At 40.7% G+C, this 22,312-nt stretch overlaps 1 protein-coding gene across 2 annotated transcripts in view; it reads left to right on the top strand.

The window, feature by feature from the left end:
- The window catches only part of CHN2 (chimerin 2), a 314,374-nt gene that overhangs the window by 147,972 nt on the left and 144,090 nt on the right, over positions 1–22,312 (top strand). For both annotated transcript variants that reach the window (XM_077994704.1, NM_001261577.1), the window contains 2 exon segments: positions 8,067–8,105; positions 20,778–20,833. In XM_077994704.1, coding sequence (XP_077850830.1) covers positions 8,067–8,105; positions 20,778–20,833 — 95 coding nt within the window.

Raw genomic sequence — 22,312 nt, 5'->3', positions numbered from 1 at the left:
AATTTTTCTTCATTAATCAGTCTCCAAATTCCTTTACACTTGCTCCTCAGGTGATTCCATCAAATCAACATATTTCTGGAGCTAAAAATGCCTGGAAGAATACAGCCTTCCAGCTGCTGCCACCCAAACGTGTGGATTCACGTATGTTCCCTGCACTCCACGGCCATATGTTTCCACAGGTTCTCTTCCAGGAGCGTTTCTGTGTCTCCGTTTGCTTCCCTGCAAATGCATTCTTAGTCTCATCTGTGAGTTTTCTAACTGAGTCTTGAGGCATCAAAAATTAAGAGCATATTGATAACAGCCCAGTGTTGGTGAGGGAGGGTATGGGGAAATGGGCATTCTTTTTTTTTTTTTTTTTTTTTTTTTTTGAGACGGAGTCTCACGCTGTTGCACAGGCTGGAGTGCAGTGGCGCGATCTCGGCTCACTGCAAGCTCCGCCTCCCGGGTTCCCGCCATTCTCCTGCCTCAGCCTCCTGAGTAGCTGGGACTACAGGCGCCCGCCACCGCGCCCGGCTAATTTTTTGTATTTTTAGTAGAGACGGGGTTTCACTGTGGTCTCGATCTCCTGACCTTGTGATCCGCCCGCCTCGGCCTCCCAAAGTGCTGGGATTACAGGCTTGAGCCACCGCGCCCGGCCGGAAATGGGCATTCTTGTACCCATTGCTGAGAGTTTCAATTGACTTGACTTGTTTTGAAGGCCATTTTAAAATAAAAAATGCACAGACCCTTTACCCAGCAGTTCAACTTTCCCGAATCTATACTGCACCTGTATCAGTGTGGCATTGTTTACAGTAGCCTGTATTAGTCCATTTCCACACTGCTGTAAAGAATGCCTGAGACTGGGTAATTTATGAAGGAAACAGGTGTAATTGACTCACAGATCTGCATGGCTGGGGAGGCCTCAGGAAACTTACAATCATGGCGGAAGATGGAGGGGAAGCAGGCACCTTCTTCATAAGGTGGCAAGGAAGAGAGAGAGCAAAGAAAGAAGTGCTGCTTTTAAACCATCAAATCTCGTGAAAACTCACTCACTATCATGAGGACAGCATGGGGGAAACCACCCCCATGATCCAATCACCTCCTACCGGGGTCCCTCCCTCAACACGTACGGATTACAGTTTTCAAGATGAGACTTGAATTGACACAGACCCAAACCATATCATAGCCCAAAGTGGAAAATAGTCTAAATGTCCATCAATTAAAAATTATAACATAAATGAATTAAGTATATTTTGCTATACTCATGTAATGGAAGTCCAAGCAACAGTTATAAAAAGAAAATAACATAGATCTATGTGTACTGACATGGATAGATGCTGAAGCAATATCATGAAATTCAAACAGCAAATTGCAGAACAGTATGTATGGTATGAAACCATTTTTGTAAATTTTTATTCCAGCTATTCACAGAACAAAATCTGGAAGGATTCACACAAATCTCTTAATGGTGCCTTTTTTTCCCCCGCAGGTTGGGAACTTTCTGCAGTATACATTTTTAAATTATTGGACTTTTTCTGTTTTTCAGCAATGGTGTATTACTTTAAAGTTCAGTGGAAACAACAGAGGTATTACTTTATTTTTGCTGTGCTCTTGATCCAGAAAGATGCACTTTTATGCCACCTATTCCCTATTGTCCCGGTTGTCCCCTAGTCTTTCTCAGACATTGAGAAGCTTTCTGTGGGCTAATCCCAGAATTCTTTGTTTTCCCTCAAAGACCAGAACAGCAGCATCATCTTTTTGGGGTTTAGTTACCTTTAGCACATAAGGTTTTTTTAAGGTGGCTTTCGAGTTTTAACCTGCACTTCCAGGCCCCTTTAACCCGTTTTTCTTTCCTCTTCTTAACATGTTCAGAATCTTTATGGATTATTTCAATGGTCTTATTACCCATCTTTTAAAGGTTTTGATCATTTTCTAAGCATCTGTATCTTCCCCCCTCCCTCCCCATCCTTTCATGAGAGGAGACACCTGTTTCCCAGGCTGCTTAGAATTACTCATTGATATTTGTTTCACAGAATTTTTAAAAGAGGGCCAAGGGAATCAGACATGGCCTTTTGCGCAAAAGTAACTGTCTTTTGTCTCACTCCTAGCTCTTCCTGCATGAATACTGTACATGCTGTATGTGCTATTACAACAGTTATTTTTGTTGGGTCTTTTTACATCTACTTTATTTTTGAGGTGGTGATTTGTTTAGTCAGTGTACTTTAAAAAAAAACTAGCACTCCTACAAATTTATTTCTCATTATTTTTAATTTTTATATAAGCAATATGTACAGAAAATTGTAAAATAAAAGTAAGAAAAAGTAGAAATCACCTGCATTTTTACTATCAGGTATAGCAAGCCTTAATAATTGGGTTTATTGCCTTCTTGATAATTTCTATGTATATGAATATTAACTTTTTATTAAAATGAGATAATATTTAATAAATTATTTTATAATCTGATTTGTTAATACTTAACAATGTAGCATAAATAGTTTCTTATCATTAAACATAGATAATAACAGCTAGTATAGCATTTACCATATGCCAGGCATGAGACTACACATTGTATTTTATTTTTTCTCCTGATTTATCTTACGTCCATCCTTCAGTAGGAATTTTTTTGATGGCACTCTTTATCTGGAGTAATCTCTCTTTTGTTGTTGTTGTTGTTCTGTTAGTCTCTTCTTTTGCAGCTTTCTCCTGCACATGGCTTTCATGAAATAAAACATATTTGTGATTTTTTGTTTGCAGACTAAGCATTATAAATATTAACTGATCCAGTGCTCATGACAATGCTATATGTTGGGTGATGATATTACTCTCCTTGCATAGATTTTAAAAACTGAGGTACAGACAGAGAAGATAACTTGGTTAAGGTCACACACTAGTAAGTGACAGAGCTGGGTTTTAAACCTAAGCAGTCTAGTTCCAGAGGCTATGCTCTCAACCACAAAGCTGTAACCCAAACTGTCATTTTCATGACTAAGTCTATGATAATTATTTAACCACTCCCTTCTTTCTGTGCTTTTAGGTTTACTCTTACACATAGCACAGCGATGAACATCTTGTTCATGTATATCTTTGTACATGCGTTCAATTACTCCCTTAGGCTAGATTCCCATGAACAGAATTGCTGAGTCAAAAGGTTGACATGTTTTTTAAAGGTTAGATACGTATTAGTCAAAGTCTTCTAAGCCTCTCTGATCTTTGTAATTCATTGTTCCTTTCTAAAAATGTGTAACTGTCTTCTGAGTTCAAGGATAGATTTTTTTTTTTTAATTAATACGGGGCTTCTTGTTCTCCTTCCTCCCCTTTCCTTATTTCTTCAAAATGTTTAACAAAATAATACATTTTCAAAAGGCATTATGCTTTATCTTGTCAGTATTTCCAGTACTTTGTGTCTCCTGGACTTTATGCAATGGAAGTGTGTGCGCAGATGGAATATGTTCTACCATTTGGCTTAATGACAATTTTTCACACCACTAATTTGCTTTCTTTATTTTATTTTTTATTTTAAGCCTCACAAGAATTGAAGTAACATATATAACATATAATAATTTTGTTTTCTTGATTTCAATATATGTAAATTAGGGGGGACTGCCTGGTAAGGATGAATGATGTGTCAGAGCTCTAGAAGACAAAGCTCTCACCTCTGCCTCTAACTTGTTTTATGACCTTGAGGTAACCACTTAATCATTCTGCATTTCATTTTCCTCATTTGCCAAATGACAAAGTGAACTAAATGACCTTGAAAACCTATTTTTTTTTTTAAGTGTCAGTCTATCCAAGACTCAAGTTGATCTTTGAAAAGTATTGTTTGAAATTAGGGCAAATACGTGTATGTGTTGGTTGGGCAAAGTTGGAGGCACTAAAAATTGGTTTCAACATATTAAAAATATTTTGTGCTCTGACGCTTGACCAAGGCCTCCTAACAGTGTGCTTTAGTGGTTTGTGAAACATATTTCTAAGGCCAAGGTAATTATAGTTGTTCCACTGAAGCATGACAAATGGCCCCTCACTATGAATTCTTTTATGGGAAAGAAAAATCTTCCATGACAACAGCCCTGGAACTTAATGACAGGCTCCAGATCTGGGGGCAAGAATAGAGACAGTCATTGGCTGCAGTCAAGAGAGAGAAGACAACAGCATGGGCTCACCTGGGAAGAATCAGGGCAGAGTGATGTAACAATAACAACAACGACATTAGTGAGGCTCTGCTGAGAACTTGCAGAAAAATATAAAAAATTGACAGGATGTTGTCCCAATAATTTCATATACACTATCTCATTTAATTCCCACAATGCAGCCGGTCACAGTGGCTCATGCCTGTAATCCCAGCACTTTAGGAGGCCGAGGCGGGTATATCTCAAGGTCAGGAGTTTGAGACCAGCCTGGCCAAGATGGTAAAACCCCATCTCTACTAAAAATGCAAAAATTAGCCCGGTATGGTGGTGGACACTTGTGATCCCAGCTACTCGGGAGGCTGAGGCAGGAGAATCACTTGAACCTGGGAGACAGAGGTTGCAGTGAGCCAAGATTGTGCCACTGCACTCTAGCCTGGGCAATGGCGCAAGACTCCATCTCAAAAAGAAAAAAAAAAAATTCCCACAATGCCCCTAAGAGATAGATTATGAGGTAGGTACTTTTATTTTTTCTGTTTTACAAAGATGAGCATTGGGAGGTTCTTTAAAAACGAAGCTAGATAACCTCCTTCGAATTATTCAGCCATTAGTTGTCAGAGAGGATTTGAACCCTGAGAGTTCATTCATTCATTTAACACGTTTGTTTTGTTTTGTTTTGAATGCCTGTTATGCACCAGGCACCCATCTAAAGGCTGGTGACACAGAAGCGAATGAAGCAAAATTTCTGCTTTTATGGAGTTTGGCTAGTAGAGGATGAGACCAGTCATAACAAACCAATAAATCAATAAATAATTTCAGAGGGCCATAGTGCTATGAAGAAAGATCAGCTCTCTGTGAGGAGAGTGACTGGGGCAGAGGGAAGGTCACTTTACAGGATCTTGGCAGGGAAAGCCCCTGGCTGGTGACATCAAGCTGAGCCCTATGCGATGGAGCCAGTGAGCCATGCAGCGAACTATTGGAGGGCATTTTACCTGCAGAGTCCATCAGAGCAAAGGTCAAGGACTCAAAAGAGCTTGGCTTGTTCTAGGAACAGATAGAAAGCCAGTGTAGTTGGATGATAAATGAGAAAAGGGAAAAATGTCTGCAGTGGAGTCAAAGAGGTGGGCAGGCTCCCGATGATGCAGGACCCATGGGCCACAGTAGGATGCCTGGATTTTATTCCACGTGCAGGGAAGGCCTTGGAGGATTTTACACTAGGAAGTGTTGTGATCTTCAGTCTCTGCAGGCAGATTTCTTCCTCTAGCTTATGTTGCCAACAAGGAGCATCTGAAACGGACTAGGTTGTTTATGTAGCCCACAGCCTAAAGGAGTATTAACTTAGGGGCCAGCGTTTCAGACGAAACAAAACTGTAGGGTTTCCACAGAACAACAAGACTGAAATGGACAGCTAGAGGTCTCCTTAGCTGAACTTCTGACTTTAGGTAAGAAGACCTTAGCAGATCCAAGTGGACTATACTAAAGACCTTCAGAAAGGGAACTTCATCTTCTGTCTTGAGACTTTCCCTGAGTATATAGAAGGCGGTGCTGTAGATACTGAACTTGTTTGACCACTTCTTGGTCTGGAGGTTGTACTTGTCTCATAGAATAAACCTCATCCAAAATAACAAGACATTACAGCTTTGAGTAGGTGGCATCTCAGGGATTTGCATTTCTGTGTAATCTATCGTGTGTGTGTGTGTGTGTATGTGTATGTGTGTATCTATTTGTCTTTGAAAAAATATTTTTGAAGATGCCTTCAACATTTTAACATAGAGAACCGGGGCACGTTGGCTCATGCCTGTAATGCCAGCACTTGGGGAGGCTGAGGCAGGTTGATCACTTGAGGTCAGGAATTCAAGAGCAGCCAGGCCAATATGGTGAAACCCCATCTCTACTAAAAATACAAAAATTAGCTGGGTGTGGTGGCACATACCTGTAATCCCAGCTACTTGGGAGGCTAAGGCAGGAGAATTGCCTGAACCTAGGAGGCGGAGGTTGCAGTGAGCCAAGATCATGCCACTGCACTTCAGCCTGAGCAACAGAGTGAGACTGTCTCAAAAAACAAACAAACAAACAAAACAAAAAAGCAAAAAGCAAAAACAAAGGGCCTGGCATTTCTGATGAGGGGGCATTGTATGAATGGGACTAGAATTTGTTTTGTAAACTCAGCAACTTGGTTAATTTTATTTGAATGCTCTTTATAAACAAACACTCATGTTAACCCATTGAAATTGATTTATGTCACCTATGGGATGAAATTAATTGGTTGGGTTAAAGTCTCACTATTATAAGACACTGTTCTCTTACTTTGACAAAAATATTCAGAGTTAATGAACACATTGATTTAGCAAAACCCAGTTTGAATAACATGGTAAACCATCACTAATGCACTGACTGTGTGTGTGCCTAGGTGGCCGACTATCCCTCTGTAGGTTCTTGACAATTCAGTCCTAACAACACAAATTTGTTTGTATGAAATGAGCATGAGAGACATTTAGTTGAGCCCTGTGATATGGTGGGCCCCAGAGAGCAAGGTAATAATTGTGAAAGAATTCAATTTAAGCTGCACAAGTGAGTAGGATTTGGGGAAGAATACTACCCTTGAATTAGTTTTTATTTATGAAGAGCCTATTTGTTTCTCAGGTGGAAAAACATCCTCAAACCACCTTACTTCATGAGTGAGGTCAGAAAAGTCTAATGGAGCCGGGTGCAGTGGCTCCTGCCTGTAATCCCAGCACTTCAGGAGGCCGAGGCAGGTGGATCACTTGAGGTCAGGAGTTCAAGACCAGCCTGGCCAACATGGCAAAACCCCACCTCTACCAAAAAATATAAAAAATTGGCTGGGTGTGGTGACACGTGCCTGTAATCCCAGCTACTCGGGAGGCTGAGGCAGGAGGATTGCTTGAACCCAGGATGTGAAGGTTGCAGTGAACCGAGATCATGCCGCTGCACTCCAGCCTGGGTAACAGAATGAGACTCCGTCTCAAGAAACGTTTAACAGGACAGGAACACAAGGACAAGGGTAGTCTAAGGGCAGGCTGTGTGGTGCACCAGAGGTAGAGGATGACGAGAACAGAGTTTCCATATCTAAAGGTGCTGAACTAGAAAACTCTCAAGGTTCCCCCACATCAGCATTCTGTAGTTTGGCAAAAAAGGATTTTTTTTCCTCCTATTTGAGTTAGAGCATGGTTTCCCAAGGCCTTATAGCTGTGAGTGCAGGAGGACTCTAACAACTGCATCAGAATTATAAATTCAGCTGTCAGCATTGGGATGGTTGAGTTGACTGAACAAGCAGGTTTTCTTTCATTGTCTGTTTCCTAGATGGAGGAATAACAATTTCAGCCTCTCCACTTTGTTGTAACTCTGTCAGTCTGACATTTCTGATTGCTGAGAGGTTTGTGGAAATTTTCTAAGTCACACATTGGAGTTAATTCAAGGAGATAATGCAATTCCAATGGAATCATCAGTGTCTCTGCTGTCAGATCGAGTATTTTAGGAGTTCAGTTGGTTGAGTTGCACAACTCTACAGATTTAATACCACATACTTGCCGCTTTGTGTCTTGCCCTCAAGTCTTAATAAATGGGCTAAAGGTCTGATTGGAAACTGTGAGATAAATTATATGTTTACTATGCCAAGTTAAGTAAATACCATTTGAAAGGATTACTAGAGGGTACAATCAAGTTAATTGCTTTAAAAATCTTTTTTGATTTACTGGGCTCTATGAAAATTGTTAAGCAATTGATCTGCCACAGTACATGAGCTGAAGAAAGTGGTGCTGAGTCCACAAGGTTTCCATGCACATCCCCTCCCCTGTGCCTGGAACTGCCCCCTCAATGAGAAGAGAGTCCCCCCGAGACCCACATGCAAGTACTGCAGACAGACTGTTGTTCCTCCAGAGAAGACACACGTTGACAGCTTGACGTTCAGACTGATGATGGATTTCTTTTTTTTTTTTATTCTAGATGCTGAAGAATACCAGCCTCCAATATGGAAATCATACCGTGAGTACCTGAAATGAAAATCTCCCCAGAAGTCTTTAGCAGGCCAGCCTTTTTGAACAATTCTTGCCAGCGATGTGGTGCACACAAGTGTTCCCACCTCACAGTGTTGAAAACTCAAATCTTTCTTTCCACTGAGGAAAAAGATTAGTCAGAGAGGATTAACTGAGCCGCCTCCTCTTACCAGGGGCTCCAAGAACCAGCTGTGGCCCATTTCAGAAATGCTTGGAAGACAGGTGGACTTTCTGACTCTCTGCCTTTCAGTTTGGGGCTTTATTTTTATTTATTTTTTTATACCATTGATTAGCAAGTGAGAATGTGTTCATTTCTGTGAATTATGTTTTTGGCCAATCATTCTAAGGATAAAATATTATGTGACATCAACCACTGAAAAATGAACAGATAGTAAAGAACCATGTTTGGTCACCAAGGGTGACTCTTAGAAACAGATCCTGCCTGATCATCAGTCACCCGCCTAGCTCCCCTCATGAAGGCAGGTGGCTGTCATCACCTAAGTCTTGTCTTCTCTTTCCTTAGTACTATATGCTTGACTCGGGAACTCCCCAGTGAGAGAGGGCAGGACTGTGGTAGGAGGAGCCCACTGTGTCCAGAGCCAGGGGACGCAGGTCCTGGCTCAGGCTCCAGTTCTGCCATCGTCATTAGCATTCCTAATAAAGCTGCCAGGGTTACCACTCCCCATCAAGAACCTGCCCTGTGCTGGCCACCGCACCAAGCAGCCAAGTCCTGAATTCTTACCATAGCTCTCAAAGATGGGTACCATTTTTTTTTAATTTATTTTTTTGAGACAGTGTCTCGCTCTGTCACCCAGGCTGGTGTGCAGTGGCGCAATCTCAGCTCACTGCAACCTCCACCTCCCGGGCTCAGGTGATCCTACACCCTCAGCCTCCCAAGTATGTGGGACTGTTACAGACGCCACCACACCCAGATAATTTTTTCTATTTTTATTAGAGATGGGTTTTGCCATGTTGCCCAGGGTGGTTTTGAACCCCTGAACTGAGACAATCCACCAACCTTGGCCTCCCAAATTGCTGGGATTTCAGGCATCAGCCACCATACCAGGCCTATGGGGACTGTTATTATCTCTATTTCACATGTAAGGAAACCATGGCTCAGGGAGGCTAAGTAACTTGGTGAAGTATTCACAAAAAGTAGTGGGGTAGCGTTCTGAGTGGAACCCACAGCCTGCGTGTGTCCAAGACTTGTCCATTCTATTCAAAATCTTATATATACATAAGTGCATGTATACACACACACATACACACATATTATATATCGATATATAACATATACATACACACAGCCACACACACACACATAAATATATATGTATGTATTTGTTACAAAAGCAATACAAAGCTACATAAAAGACACGTTAGGGAAATATGTAAAACTGAGAGTAAAAATTTCCAACATCCACAAATTCCCCACCCCATATTCCAGTTCACTCTCCCCTTTGCCAGTTGCTGAACTCTGTGAATTTGGGGAGGCAGATCCTTCTGATTGTTTAAAAGCACGTGCTTCATGTTAAGCATTTTCGTCGTTGTTGAGTAAAAATGGCTTTACGCTATGTCTTTCAGCTTGCTTGTTTCACTTCACAAACATCTTGTTTTTATCTCTCCTTGTCAGCACATACAGAGGCACCTTGTTCTTCGTTACATAAGTCCGTTCTTCCATCTGTGAAATAATGGGGCTGTGCTGGGTCTCTAAGGGCCCTTCCAGTCTAATGCTCTGCATTCCGATCTTCTATTTTGAAAGGCCGTGCTAATGACTTAGTAATTGGATGTTTTTGTTTGTTTGTTTCCTAATGGAGTGTGAAGAGCTCTGACAGTAAATCGACAGAATATCTGTAGTGAGAGGCATTGGGTGTTCCATGGCTTCCTGTGCTTTGCACACTGGCTCACACATGGCCTTGCATACATTAATGACCCAATAAATATTTGTTGAGAGAATGCCACCACAGAGAGCTTTGCTGAAGCGAAAAGATGGCATTGGCTGAAATTCATTTTGCCTTCTTTTAAGAGACCTTGGGCCACCCGATAACGTCTCTTAAAAGTACTTCTATGTCTTGAGGAAGCTGGAAAATCTTTGCTACTTAATGTTAACAATATCAATTTTAACCCTTCTGTATTGGTTTTAAGTTTGATTTTTGGATCTAACCAAGTTGTGTTTTTAAAAAAATTTTCTGTATAATCATAAAACTTTACTTGCAAAAGTTCCTCTTTATTATATCCAACTAATAGTCATCCAGGCTCCATTTGAGAGCATCTAGTGATGTAGATCTCTGAAAGTGAGGGGAGTATGCCATCCATGGCATCAAAAACGTGTTGACCAAAGCCCTACAGACCACCAGTGAGGAAGAATTCTCTTTTGGTCATTCTGGATCCATGAATTATTTGAGTTTGGGTGTTAGACCACATATGAATTATCAAGCTCATACTACTCCATGTTTTTCCCAAGAATATCATCCATTCATTTAATCTTTCAGCAAATACATTCTAAATGTCAGAGGATAAGTGTTAGAAATCAACAATGAATAAAGTGTGGCTTATACTTTCTTCCAATGTACAGTCTAGTCAAGGAGACAGATGTAAACCAATAAACTTAAAATGCAAATGAATTCTGGTAACAAAACGCTACTCTTCTATCTCCTGGGAAAGAAGACTATAGAAGTCAAATTTGCATGTGGGTCTTGAAGGATGACTAGGAGAAGGAATCTGAGGGCCTTCATGAGATGCTTTTTAAAAAATCCAAGTATGCTAAAATGGTATCATTTTCCTGATATGAAAGTCCAACAAAGCTATCAGAATATTGAATTTGTCTTATTTTAAACAAACTGTTGGTAAACCCGTTCTGAACCCCAGGAATTTCCAAGCCTTTCTCTTTGAAATGTTCACAGATTATCCTTTGAGAGGTTAATTTTAGATACTGATGTCTAACTCATTATCATATCATGTATGGAATCCATATTCTTCCATCACACACTTTTTTAAACTCTAGCAGTTTTCGGTACTATCAATTCTGTCATATATTTACTAGATACAGTATATTTTTTGCCATAGCATAGGACTTGGTTTAAAAATTTATTATTTGCAATGATTAGACAAGTAAGTAGCTATATCCTTGTTTTCATTGACCTTTTTTGGCCATAACTTTGACTTATTTAATGTCAAATTCTTGTTATGAAGCACTAGCCCCAAGTATGGCATTATTCCTACAAGAAAATCTGTCTTAACCAGGCATGGTGGCATGCCTTGTAGTCCTAGCTACTCGAAAAGGCTAAGGTGGGAGCATCACTTGAGCCCAGGAGTTTGAGGCTATAGGGAGCTATGATCATACCATTGCACTCCAGCCTGTGCAACAGCGAGACCCTGTCTCTAAAAAACTTTACTTTTAAAAAGAAAAGAAAATTAGTCCATTTCTAATGATTCATTTTAAGAAGCAGTTTCTGAGTTTTATTCTTGGCTGCAAGCAACAGAATACTACTCTCAATCACATTGATTGACTTAAGCCAAAAGTCCAGAGGCACTGACTTCAGACATGACTGTTCCAGCAACTCAAATGACATTACCAAAATCCAATGTGTATTTCTTCCTTTCTTGGCTCTGCTTTCCTAGATTTGACTCTACTCTTACTATGTTCTTCCCTTGGGATCCCCCTGTAACTATCAACAATATCAGGGCAGTGGCTTTCTTATCCAAAAGCAACAGGCAAAGGGACAGTCTGCTTTCTTGACACATCTAACAAAGTCTCAGAATTGAGTCTCAGTCCTAATTGACCTAGGTTACCCATTTCTGACTCTATCACTGTGGTCAGGGATGTGCTGACTGCCCTAAACCAATCAGGACTCACCACTGGAATTCGGGAAAGGATCAACCCCATATAACCCTGTATAACATGATTGGAAAATTTGGAATAATATTGGAAGCAGGAAGATGAAAATGGATGCTGGGAAGGCAACCATAAATATCTGGCTAAGAAATTTAGAAGAGTAAGAGTAAGAAATCAGTTCTCTCAATATTTTATATAAATTATAGTGTTCATTAATTTCACTCCTTCATTCAACAAATGCATATTAAGTCTCTGCCTTAAGCCAGACACTGTGCTTAGAGTTGGGCCACAAAGATGGATAAGATCGCTGTTGACTCAAGGAACCATGATGCCACGTGATGGCCTTTAAGTCCCTGCCCTCTCTGCTCCTTTGCTTTTCTTAGAAGCTAACTTCATGGCTCACTGAACTGTTTCCATAGAATAATCTTGTCCCAAAGTACCATACATCTGCAGCTAATTCTTAAGTCTCAAGACTGAACACAAGAAACATTGATGAAGTCACTGAGAAAGCTTTGGTTTCAATGCTCTAAAAGAAAAGCTACTTTCACGTTCACTTAAAAATAATAATAAAGCTACATTCTAAATGTTAAGCCAGAACTGTATAAACTTTTTGCCTCGAGCAGGCAAGTTCAAAAGCCAACCACCATGATTATGCTCTGAAAGATTTTCTTTCTTAAGAGGCCAAGTGCCAATTAGGCAGCAGATGCAGTGGCTGACAGCTCTCCCTGGAGGCTCCCCTGGGCAGCAGGTCACGCAGGCATAGCTTGTGCCTGTTTTACAGATATGAAGTTTAGAGCCTCAGAACCCTGATCTACAGAATCCCAGCATCAGAATCACTTGGGAAGAATATTTATGATAATTTTTCCTCAGCCTTACCACAGATCTCTGGATCAGAAAAGTGGGGGGATGTGCAATGTATCAAACCCTACAGGTTTCTCTTATACACACTTATGCCTGAAACCCCTCAGTGTGTGGGCAACTGTCATCTCCTCCTAGAGGTTTTTCACAGTGCCATTAGACAAGATAATTAAATCCCCATTAAGACTTGACGTTCTGGCCGGGTGCAGTGGCTCACACCTGTAATCCCAGCACTTTGGGAGGCCAAGGCAGGCGGATCACCTGAGGTTGGGAGTTCGAGACCAGCCTGACCAATATGAAGAAACCCTGTCTCTACTGAAAATACAAAATTAGCTGGTCATGGTGGTGCATGCCTGTAATCCCAGATACTCAGGAGGCTGAGGCAGGAGAATCCTTGAACCTGGGAGGTGGAAGTTGCGGTTAGCCGAGATCGTGCCATTGCACTCCAGCCTGGGCAACAAGAGTGAAACCCCATCTCAAAAAAAAAAAAAAAGAAAAGAAAAGACTTGACATTCTGTTAGCAAGGCAAGGCCTTCCCGTGGCAGGCTGGAGGGTGAATTTGAGCCAAAGAAAACATCTAAAGTACCTATAATTCCCTGCGCATAAGGTTTTCCCATGAAAACTGGGATGACATGAGCAGTGAACAGGGTCATACTGGCTCAGTGTGATGGCCAAGTGGCTGGATTCAGCTCCTGGGTCCATATACCCTCCTTAGAAAGAAAGAAGTAGACTGTTAGAAGCCATCCCTGCTGGATCTCTTATGAGCTGGTGGAGCTGGTCTGGGCTTCAAGGCCACCCAGGCTGTGGGCTTTCACCCATTAGCAGTCTGTTTCTGTTCCCAGAGTGAGTCAAGTTTTCTTACTGAAGAAAAAGTAAAACAGTCTGTCAGTGAGCTCTCAATTTCTCAATCTGCTTTGGGTTTCTTGGGGAGTTAGGGAGCTCTACCTCCATGTTCCCCAGTGACTGCCACCCCTGCCAAACAGCTTACTCTGGTGCTAAGAATTCTCTGGTGTGCGGCAGAGGGCCTGGGGCTGGGAATTCCTGGCACATATGTGGGACATTGCTGCAGAAGCAATTCCATCACATCACCTCTCAGCTCACAGACCACCCAAGAATAGACATACATTATTGCATGTGACTTTGAAATGTGTTTGTTGAACAAGGAAAATTCAAGAAGCAACGTTTTCAGATTATGTGATAAATTTCAGTTATATTAAACTCTGCCTCAGAGATTTTTTTCATGGATGTTTGTTCTGCTATAGCTAACCTTGAAAATGATGGGCAGGCTCTCATTTGAAGCTAAGAGAAGAGATTGGGCCTATTTTTATATGGCTGCCATGGTCATTGATTGTCATCTCATTATCTTTATAGCCAGCTAGGAAACCCAGATGGCAAATAGGCTTCTGTGCCTACTTGCCAACTTCTGTTGTTTGGAACAGCATAGAACAGGGGTTTGCAGATTCTGAGACCTGCTCATTGAGAAATAAGTCATCAAATAATGATGTCTCTTGCCGAGGGGCCAGGAGAGAGAGGTGGCAGTCCCTCGCTTCTGGGGTTTGCCTTCCCTCTTGCCTCCTCCAAGTCGCCCCTGGCTGGGATTGTTCTTTGTTGTGAGATTGGTGAATTACCAAATTTTTCTTTGCTAAAGCTCAGAGGGTCCCTAGAGAATGCAGCTGTGGGATTTAGCCTGTTGATTATAGGAGAGGAACTGTCCAGAAATGTTCCATCACCTGCATCCTTTATTTGTGTAGTAGCATCTCAATATCTCAGTTGCTCAGGGTCCCTCCTTCCATTCACTTTGTAAACCAGTCTTGTCAATTCTCTTTTGAATCTCTGAGACCATCAACTCACCTTCACATCTGCAATTGCACCAGTGTTATCTTAACTCACACTTTCACAACCTCATCTGTGTACCATTGAAACACTGTTCTCTCTTGCTTGCTTGTCTCCAGTGTCCCCATGTCTGATCCCTCTTTCAGCAAGGCAAAGGACAGTGGCTCCTACTTCTAGATGTGCATAAGTCTCTTGAAGAGCTTTAAAAAGAACAGATTTAGGGGCCTCTGGCCAGACTGGGAGAGTAAGCATTGCCAGAGATGGAGTCTGGGAATCTGTATTATTTTATAACAACTCCTCGGAGATTCTAATGTGAGCAGCTCCTCATGGGCCCTCTCCACCATCTAGTTAGGCAACCACTGGCTCAGGCTGAAAACTACAGGCTTTGGGTTTTGGAAATCGGGACTATGAATCTTGATTTCATCTTATGATCTGCGTGACCTTGAGAATCTTCAAAGCTGGTAGGCAACTGTGCTACCTTATTAGTGAGGGGAATAACAGTTACCTTGGAAGCTTTTTGGGAAGATGAAGTAAGAAGATGCATATAATGTGCCTGGCACATGGTCTGTGCCCAGAAAAGGGCAGTATTTATTCTTCTGAATAACCTTATCCCTGTTACCAATATTTTTAAACAGAGTAGATCATGGCTTTTGCTCAAACATGTGACTGTCCCTTAGTTACAGACAGGAGGACAGTGACAGTCCCCAGCATGTCATTCAAGGTCCAGCCCCACATGGCCTTCTCACACATTCCACACCCTGGCTCAGCAGCCACACTGGCCTCTTGCTGACCAGTCAGCTCATCATTTCCTTTCCCTGCAGTTCCTCTTTCCTCTATCTGTAACCTTCTCTCTTCTCTACCTGCAGAACCCTTCTAATCCTTAAGGAGAGCTCCCTGCCTCTTCCCTTGGGAAGATGTTCTGACCTCTTGAGTAAATAGAATAGCTTCCTCCTCTTCCCCCATTAAAGCACTTGGCCCACCTTGGTTTTGTGTCTCTATGCATGTCCGCCATCACTGGCGTCTCCTCGAAGGCACAGATTGTGACCCATGGGTCGTTAGATACAGTCTGTTCATTCACCAAATAATTAAAAATACGTTCACAAAGCCACTTCAGTCACAAGTGTGAAGCCTAAAGTGTGAGCTTCAGGGTCTAGTTCCCCATGGTGTCCCACATATCACTGTTGATTTCAGAGGCATTAATAATGGGAAGAGAATAGTGAATAGGATTCTCTCACTGTGAATTCTATAGTCCTTCTTAGATCTAGAACTCTGTGGTTCTAGGAGATGGCCCCTTTGACTCCTGCTACACACACTGTCAGTAACATTCTGCTAAAAAGCAGCTTAGTAGTATTGGGCTGATTAAAGGGGAATAAAGGGACACATATGCATTAAACATGTACTACAAGGCTGAGCATGCTGGCTCACGCCTGTAATCCCAGTGCTTTGGGAGGTCGAGGCGGGTGGATCACTTGAGGTCAGGAGTTCGAGACCAGCCTGACCAATATGGTGAAACCCCATCTCTACAAAAACACAAAAATTAGCCAGGCATGGTGATGCGTGCCTATAGTCCCAGCTACTTGGGAGGCTGAGGCAGGAGAATCGCTTGAACCCAGGAAGTGGAGGTTGCAGTGAGCCGAGATTGTGCCACTGCACTCTAGCCTGGGCAACAGAGCGAGCCTCCGTCTCAAACAACAACAGCAACAACACCACCACCACCATCTACTATGTGCCAAGCACTGTTCTAGATGCTGGGGATTCTGCAGTGCACGGAACAACGTCCCTGTCCTCAAAGAGTTTACATTTTAGTTAAGGGAGATGGTACACAAAATAAATAAACACAATATTTATGTCTTGTTTATTAATTGTGTTAACGATGATGAGTGCTGTGAAGAAACTTAAAACTATGTAAGGGAACAGAGGGATAGAGTGGAATTTTATACAGGCAAGTCAGGGAAGACCTCCCTGATAAGGTGAGATTTAAGCAGATATTTGAATGAAGGGAGAGAGTGAGCCGTGTGTATATCTTGGGAGTGAGTAATCCAGATGGAAGGAACAGTAACTGCAAAAGCCCTGAGGCATGGGAGATATAAACCAGGGAAGCAGGGTTGATGGCACCCATCTGTATTCGCAGCTACTTGGGAGGTGGAGACAGGGGGACTGTTTGAACCCAAGAGTTTGATTCCAGCCTGGGCAACATAGTGAGGCCCCATCTCTTAAAAAAAAAAAATAGACCAACAATCAAACCAGGGGCTTTGGAATCAAAAGGATGTATTTTAGCTCTATGCCCTGCCCTGGAGCAAATATTTAACTTCTCTGCACTGTTCCTCATCCCCTATCCAGAATGATAATGACACAAAGTTATTTTTTCTGGTTCCTTAAGAAGATTTAATACATGTTATTCCTGACACATGGCAGGCACTTGGTATGCTGGTGCCCTTCTCTTCTCCCAGACTCTCCATTCATTCTGAAAGCCTCCACATAATGCTAACTGTGGTATCTGGCATATAGCAGATGCTCACATATTTGCTTGTAAGAATTGCAAAGGAGCACTTAGCTAAAAATGCTTCTCTTTTATAACAGGTATGCTTCCTTTGCCACCTCTATTAAAAATGGTATTCACAAAGCCATTTCAGCCATATATCACTGTTGGCTTCTAGAAGCATTGACAATGGGAAGAGAAGAGTGGGCAGGATTCTCTGAATGTGAATTCTGCAATTCCTCTGCGATTTTAGGAGATGGCCATTGCATGCTCATTAGCAGTAACATCCTGCTAAAAAGCAGCTTAGTAGTTTTGGGAGTGATTCCAGAGGAATAAAGGAATTCCATGTAGCCTCCCTGGTGATTAAGGAGGGCATGAGCTATACTGGGGTAGCCAGAGGAATGTCCACAACTGTTTCTCTGTCTTTGATTGGCCAACTCTTCCTCATGTATTAAAAGTAGCCTTCTCTGACCTTATCTCTTATAGCTTTTTCTTTTGAATAAGCAATACATATGATTCAAAACTCAAAACAACATAAAGTATACATTGAGGAATCTTTGTTCCACTCCTGTCCTTGTCTTTCTTTTTATCCCCTGAAAGTAAATGCTTTTCTTTCTTTCTTGTTCCTTCCAGAGTTTCTTTATACAGATGTAAACAAAACTGAATATACATTATTATTTTACTCCCTTTCTTAAAATGAATGTGTATTCTATGTATTTATGGTTGTGTGTGTGTGTATTTTACCTTGCTCTTTTTGCTTAACAGAATGTCAAGGGTATCGATCCAGGTCAGTGCATAGAGAGCTTTCTCAGTCCTTATTACAGGGGCATGGTATCCATCAGAAGACATACCATAGTTAATTTAACTATTTCCTTCTAACAAAGATTGGTAAACCAAGTCTTGAAAAGATGATCCTTGCCAGCCCTGTACTTACTATACTATTTCATAAAAACATTTGGGCCTCTCACTAAAGCTGATAGGGTTCTTGAAAGTAGAGGCTGTGGTTTTATTTATATTTATATCCATAGCACCTCGACAAAACCTGAGGATACAAGACAAGCAAAAACAAACGTGATGCCTTGCTTCATGGTGGGACTTACAACATGCAGGGAGAGACCATTGTTTTTGGAACTCACACCAATAAATACAGAACTATAATTGTTGATAAGTTATATAAAGGAAAGTACAGGGGATTGTAAGAGCATAGACTAGGGTGATGTCTTTGGATCTGGTGTGAGAGATGTCAAGAAGGACTCCTCCATGAAGTTGATATTTGAACTAAGGACATGATGATAAGGGGCAGATAACAAGAGGTAGAGAAGCAGTAGAGGAAGATGTCATAGACAGAAGGAATAGCATATGCAAAGGCCCTGTGGTAGAAGGGAGCACTGCATATTTAGGGAAAGGGGAGGAAACAAACTTGGCTGAGCAGAGAGGAGGGCACATGGTAATACTGTAGAAGGAGACAGGCAAAAGCATGTGGGGCATTTGATCTTCCTCTGAGAGCAATGTGAGGGCATGTAAGGGGAGTGACATGGTCTTGTTTTAAAACAGTCATTCTAGCCACCAGGGAAAAAACAGGCTGCAGGATGGGAAGAGTCCAGAGCTTGGAGTAGGGTGTTAATGATAGTGATGAAGAGGAGTCGACAGACTTTGGAGATGTTTCAAAGCAAACGTGACAGGTCTGTTGATGAACTGACCATCTGAGGTGTGATGAACAACTTCTAGGATGCTGGTGGCTAGAGAAATAGGATGAATAATGGGCTCCTTCACTGATATCAGAATTCCCAGAAGCCTAGATTTGGAGGAAAAGATCTTGAGTTCAACTTTTGACATATTGAAGTTGAGGTCCCTTTTCTTTTGAGAAAGTCAGGAGGAATCTGTAGGAAGTAAGGTATACATCCTGGAGCTTAGAGGAGGGTTCTGAGCTGAAATGTGGGCGCCTTTGTGTGTAGGAGATAAATGAAGTTTTAGAGTTAGAGGAGATTCCCTAGGGAGAAGAAAGAGAATGAGACCTGAAGAGGGTCTAAGGTAAGCCTTGGGTCTCCTATGGTCAGTGGACAGGTAGAGGAGGAGGAGGAGCAGCAACATGCATAGGAAAGAGGTAGCCAGGATCAAAGGAGGAAGACCAGGAGGGTGGTGCCATGGAAGCCAATGGAAAGAGATAGCACAAAGTGAACAGTGTCAATTGGTTGATGATCTCACGTGCAAGGCCATTCATCTTTCCTCCACCTAGTCCCACTTTCCATGTATTGGTTCATTGGGCTCTGAAAGCTCTTTCTCTATAGGGAGGCAGGTGTGTAGAAGCCTTCTTTTTATCTGTCTGTCATTTTTGGTGTCCTGAGCTAAAGGGTTATGTTGAACTCTGTTTTCCTTTCACAGATGACTACAGTCATCCTTAGGTGACACATTAGTGTGGGTGACCTATACCTAGAAATGTGGTACATTTCAAAATGTATAGAGGGTTAGATAGCTCCTTATCTGTGCTAAAACCAGGTAGTTTACACTAATTAGGTAAGAAAATAACCACGTTCAGCCAAAGACAATGGGGAGCCATAAGTACAAAATATATTCCATCGTTTTTATCTGTGTTTTCATATAATCACCTGCCTTTCAATTACATTTTTTTATTTTTAGACCTAAAAATAGATCGGAAAGTTTTGCTTATTACATTTTCTAGGAAGACTTTGTCAGATCTAGTTTTTTGAAACTTTTTGTAGATTTATTCCATTTAAAATTAATTCTTTCCTCTTCAGGATTCTGAAGATAACATCAACTTTTTTTTTTTTTTCCAACCTGTATTTTCACGGAAGTAGAATCCAAAGGTACCTGCTTAGGATAGTTTTTCTCTTTAGCAGAAATAAGCAGACTAGCTGAGCAGCAGAAAAATCACTCATTATATTCTGAAAAATCATCAATAATTGTCTGATAGATTGCTTTATATACAATGACCTGCTTTCCTCCATGCCTAAGACTGAAAGTCTGTCTTTAAATGAGGTTAGGAAGGAGTTATTATTATTTAAGATGAGAAAGCACCCAGGAAAGAGGAATGACAGTGGATGGAAAGTCATCAAATGGATGAGAATTCACAGTGTGATAGACAGGGCAAAAATGGAGGGAGAAAAGAGCGAGAAATGGCTTGGTGTTTCACTCACTCAGAATCAGTTATATCTTTGTACATAGCTAACATCTCAGAGAATCACACTCCTCTTAAAATGCCAGTTCTTTTCCTGGTATGTCAAGAGACATCGGCATTTAAATTCAGGAATCCTATTATATGATCTTACTACTCAGTTACTCACAAGTAGAATTTCATCTTTAAAATAGTCAAAATAATTTTGGCCACATTTGGTCTTCCAAGAAAGCCATAAAATGAACAATGCCAGTAACAATTATGAAACTAAATTGGCCTTATAAGAATAAAAAAATCAATCTTGCAAGTTCATATTCACAATGACTAATTTCCATATAAATGATCTGACTTTATCCAGTCTAAAAAATGTGCCTGTATTCTCTTGTTTTTTTATATTTGCAATTCTCGAGGTGTACTTAGGTGGAAATATTTGAAGGCATGTTGATATGTGTTGCGGTATTCTAATTCTAATTATTTCTCTCTCTCTGTCTTTTTTTTTTTTTTTTTTTTTTTTTTTTGGCAGTATATCAGTTACAGCAAGAGGCACCTCGTCCCAAGAGAATCATTTGTCCTCGGGAGGTCAGTACTCAGCTATTTCCAATACACCTTGTTAAATATGATGAATTGTCAGCACTACATAGAGAGTGGAGGGATTTCAGGTTTCCTGGGAGTTGATTTCTATTAACGTTTGTTAGAGTGTCGAAAAATTTAACATCTTCATAATCTATATTTTGACATCAGACATTATTTAAAAAATACTAACAAACCAACTTGGATTCAGATGTCTCCTATTTTTAACCATTACCGAGACAAATTAAACAACCTTTGTAAACACCAAAAAATGTGTATTCTGGATGTTTTCTTTGTTAATATCCTTTAGATTCTTTTAGCATTTTTTATGATGAAATGCTTACAGTAGAGAAAGTACAGGGAATAATAAACCTCTGGGTATTTTCAGTGCCCATAGTTAGTAAATCTTTATGCTTGGTCATATTTACATGACATTTTAAAATAATAAAGGCTGACAAAAAAGTGATGAGGTTTTAATTCTAACTTTCCTTAATTCACTAATCAGTTCTCTGAGTGTGGGATGCCAGCAAGATTTGAAAGGCAGGACTAAGGCTCTATTTTCTGTTTTTATTCTGATCAGTTTCTTTAATAGCATACTTAATATCCTTCAAATCAAAGGCCCCTGGGTCCTTGCTTATTTTTGTCATCACTGGGATTAGATAGAGAGCTGCGGATAGCTTTTAAAGTGCCATGCATGCCTTATCAGGAGGGAAAGGCTCCAATTCCAACACTCTTGAGATTCACTCTTGAACATTAGTACTTTTTGGATCAGGTTTTGAACCTGTTTCAAAGACTTATGTCCATGCATACCCATACTCAGAGCCAAGTTATCATGGTTTAATACATTTTTCTATGTAAAATTTTACATCTGTTGAAGGGCAATGAAATTCATCAGGTCATCTCAATTTTAGGACACAGTAGACTTTCTCACCCTAGCCATATGACTGGAGAGGAGGAAATATCTGGTGCTTAAGGAAAAATCCAGGATGAGTTCCGTTTATTTCGTACTCTGATCTTGTCTTAACTCTGGGGTCAATATATTCAAATAATATATTCAATAATATTTGTTATTCAATAACCAAATCCAATAATATTCAATATTTTTTCAAATGAGAGAAAAATAGGATAAATACAAATTTTTGAATGAGATGCACTAAATAAGAGTGTTCTCAGTGCAAATTAAGACACAAGTTGCTAAAGTTTCCTTCACTCCTGCTTTTTATTGAGTGTTTCTCCATCAGAAAAATTATTGCCTTGTGTAAGGAAGTAGAGGAATTTAAATGTCTCAATGAAAAAAATATTTGTAAAATTAGAATACAACTAAAGACTCTATCTAGGGGCATTAATAAAAAGACACTAGGCAAGGTCAGGCACCAGAACTTGAAATGCAAACAGATAGCAAATAGTCATTCATTTATCTGTTTATTCTGTAAATATATATGGAGAGCCTACTCTATTTGAGCTGTGGGGAATATAGCAAAGGACTTG

Source organism: Macaca mulatta, chromosome 3, assembly GCF_049350105.2.
Source record: "Macaca mulatta isolate MMU2019108-1 chromosome 3, T2T-MMU8v2.0, whole genome shotgun sequence".
Classification (NCBI taxonomy): domain Eukaryota; kingdom Metazoa; phylum Chordata; class Mammalia; order Primates; family Cercopithecidae; genus Macaca; species Macaca mulatta.
The sequence above is the reverse complement of the archived record's forward strand: the minus strand, read 5'-3'. Positions and strand labels throughout refer to the sequence as shown.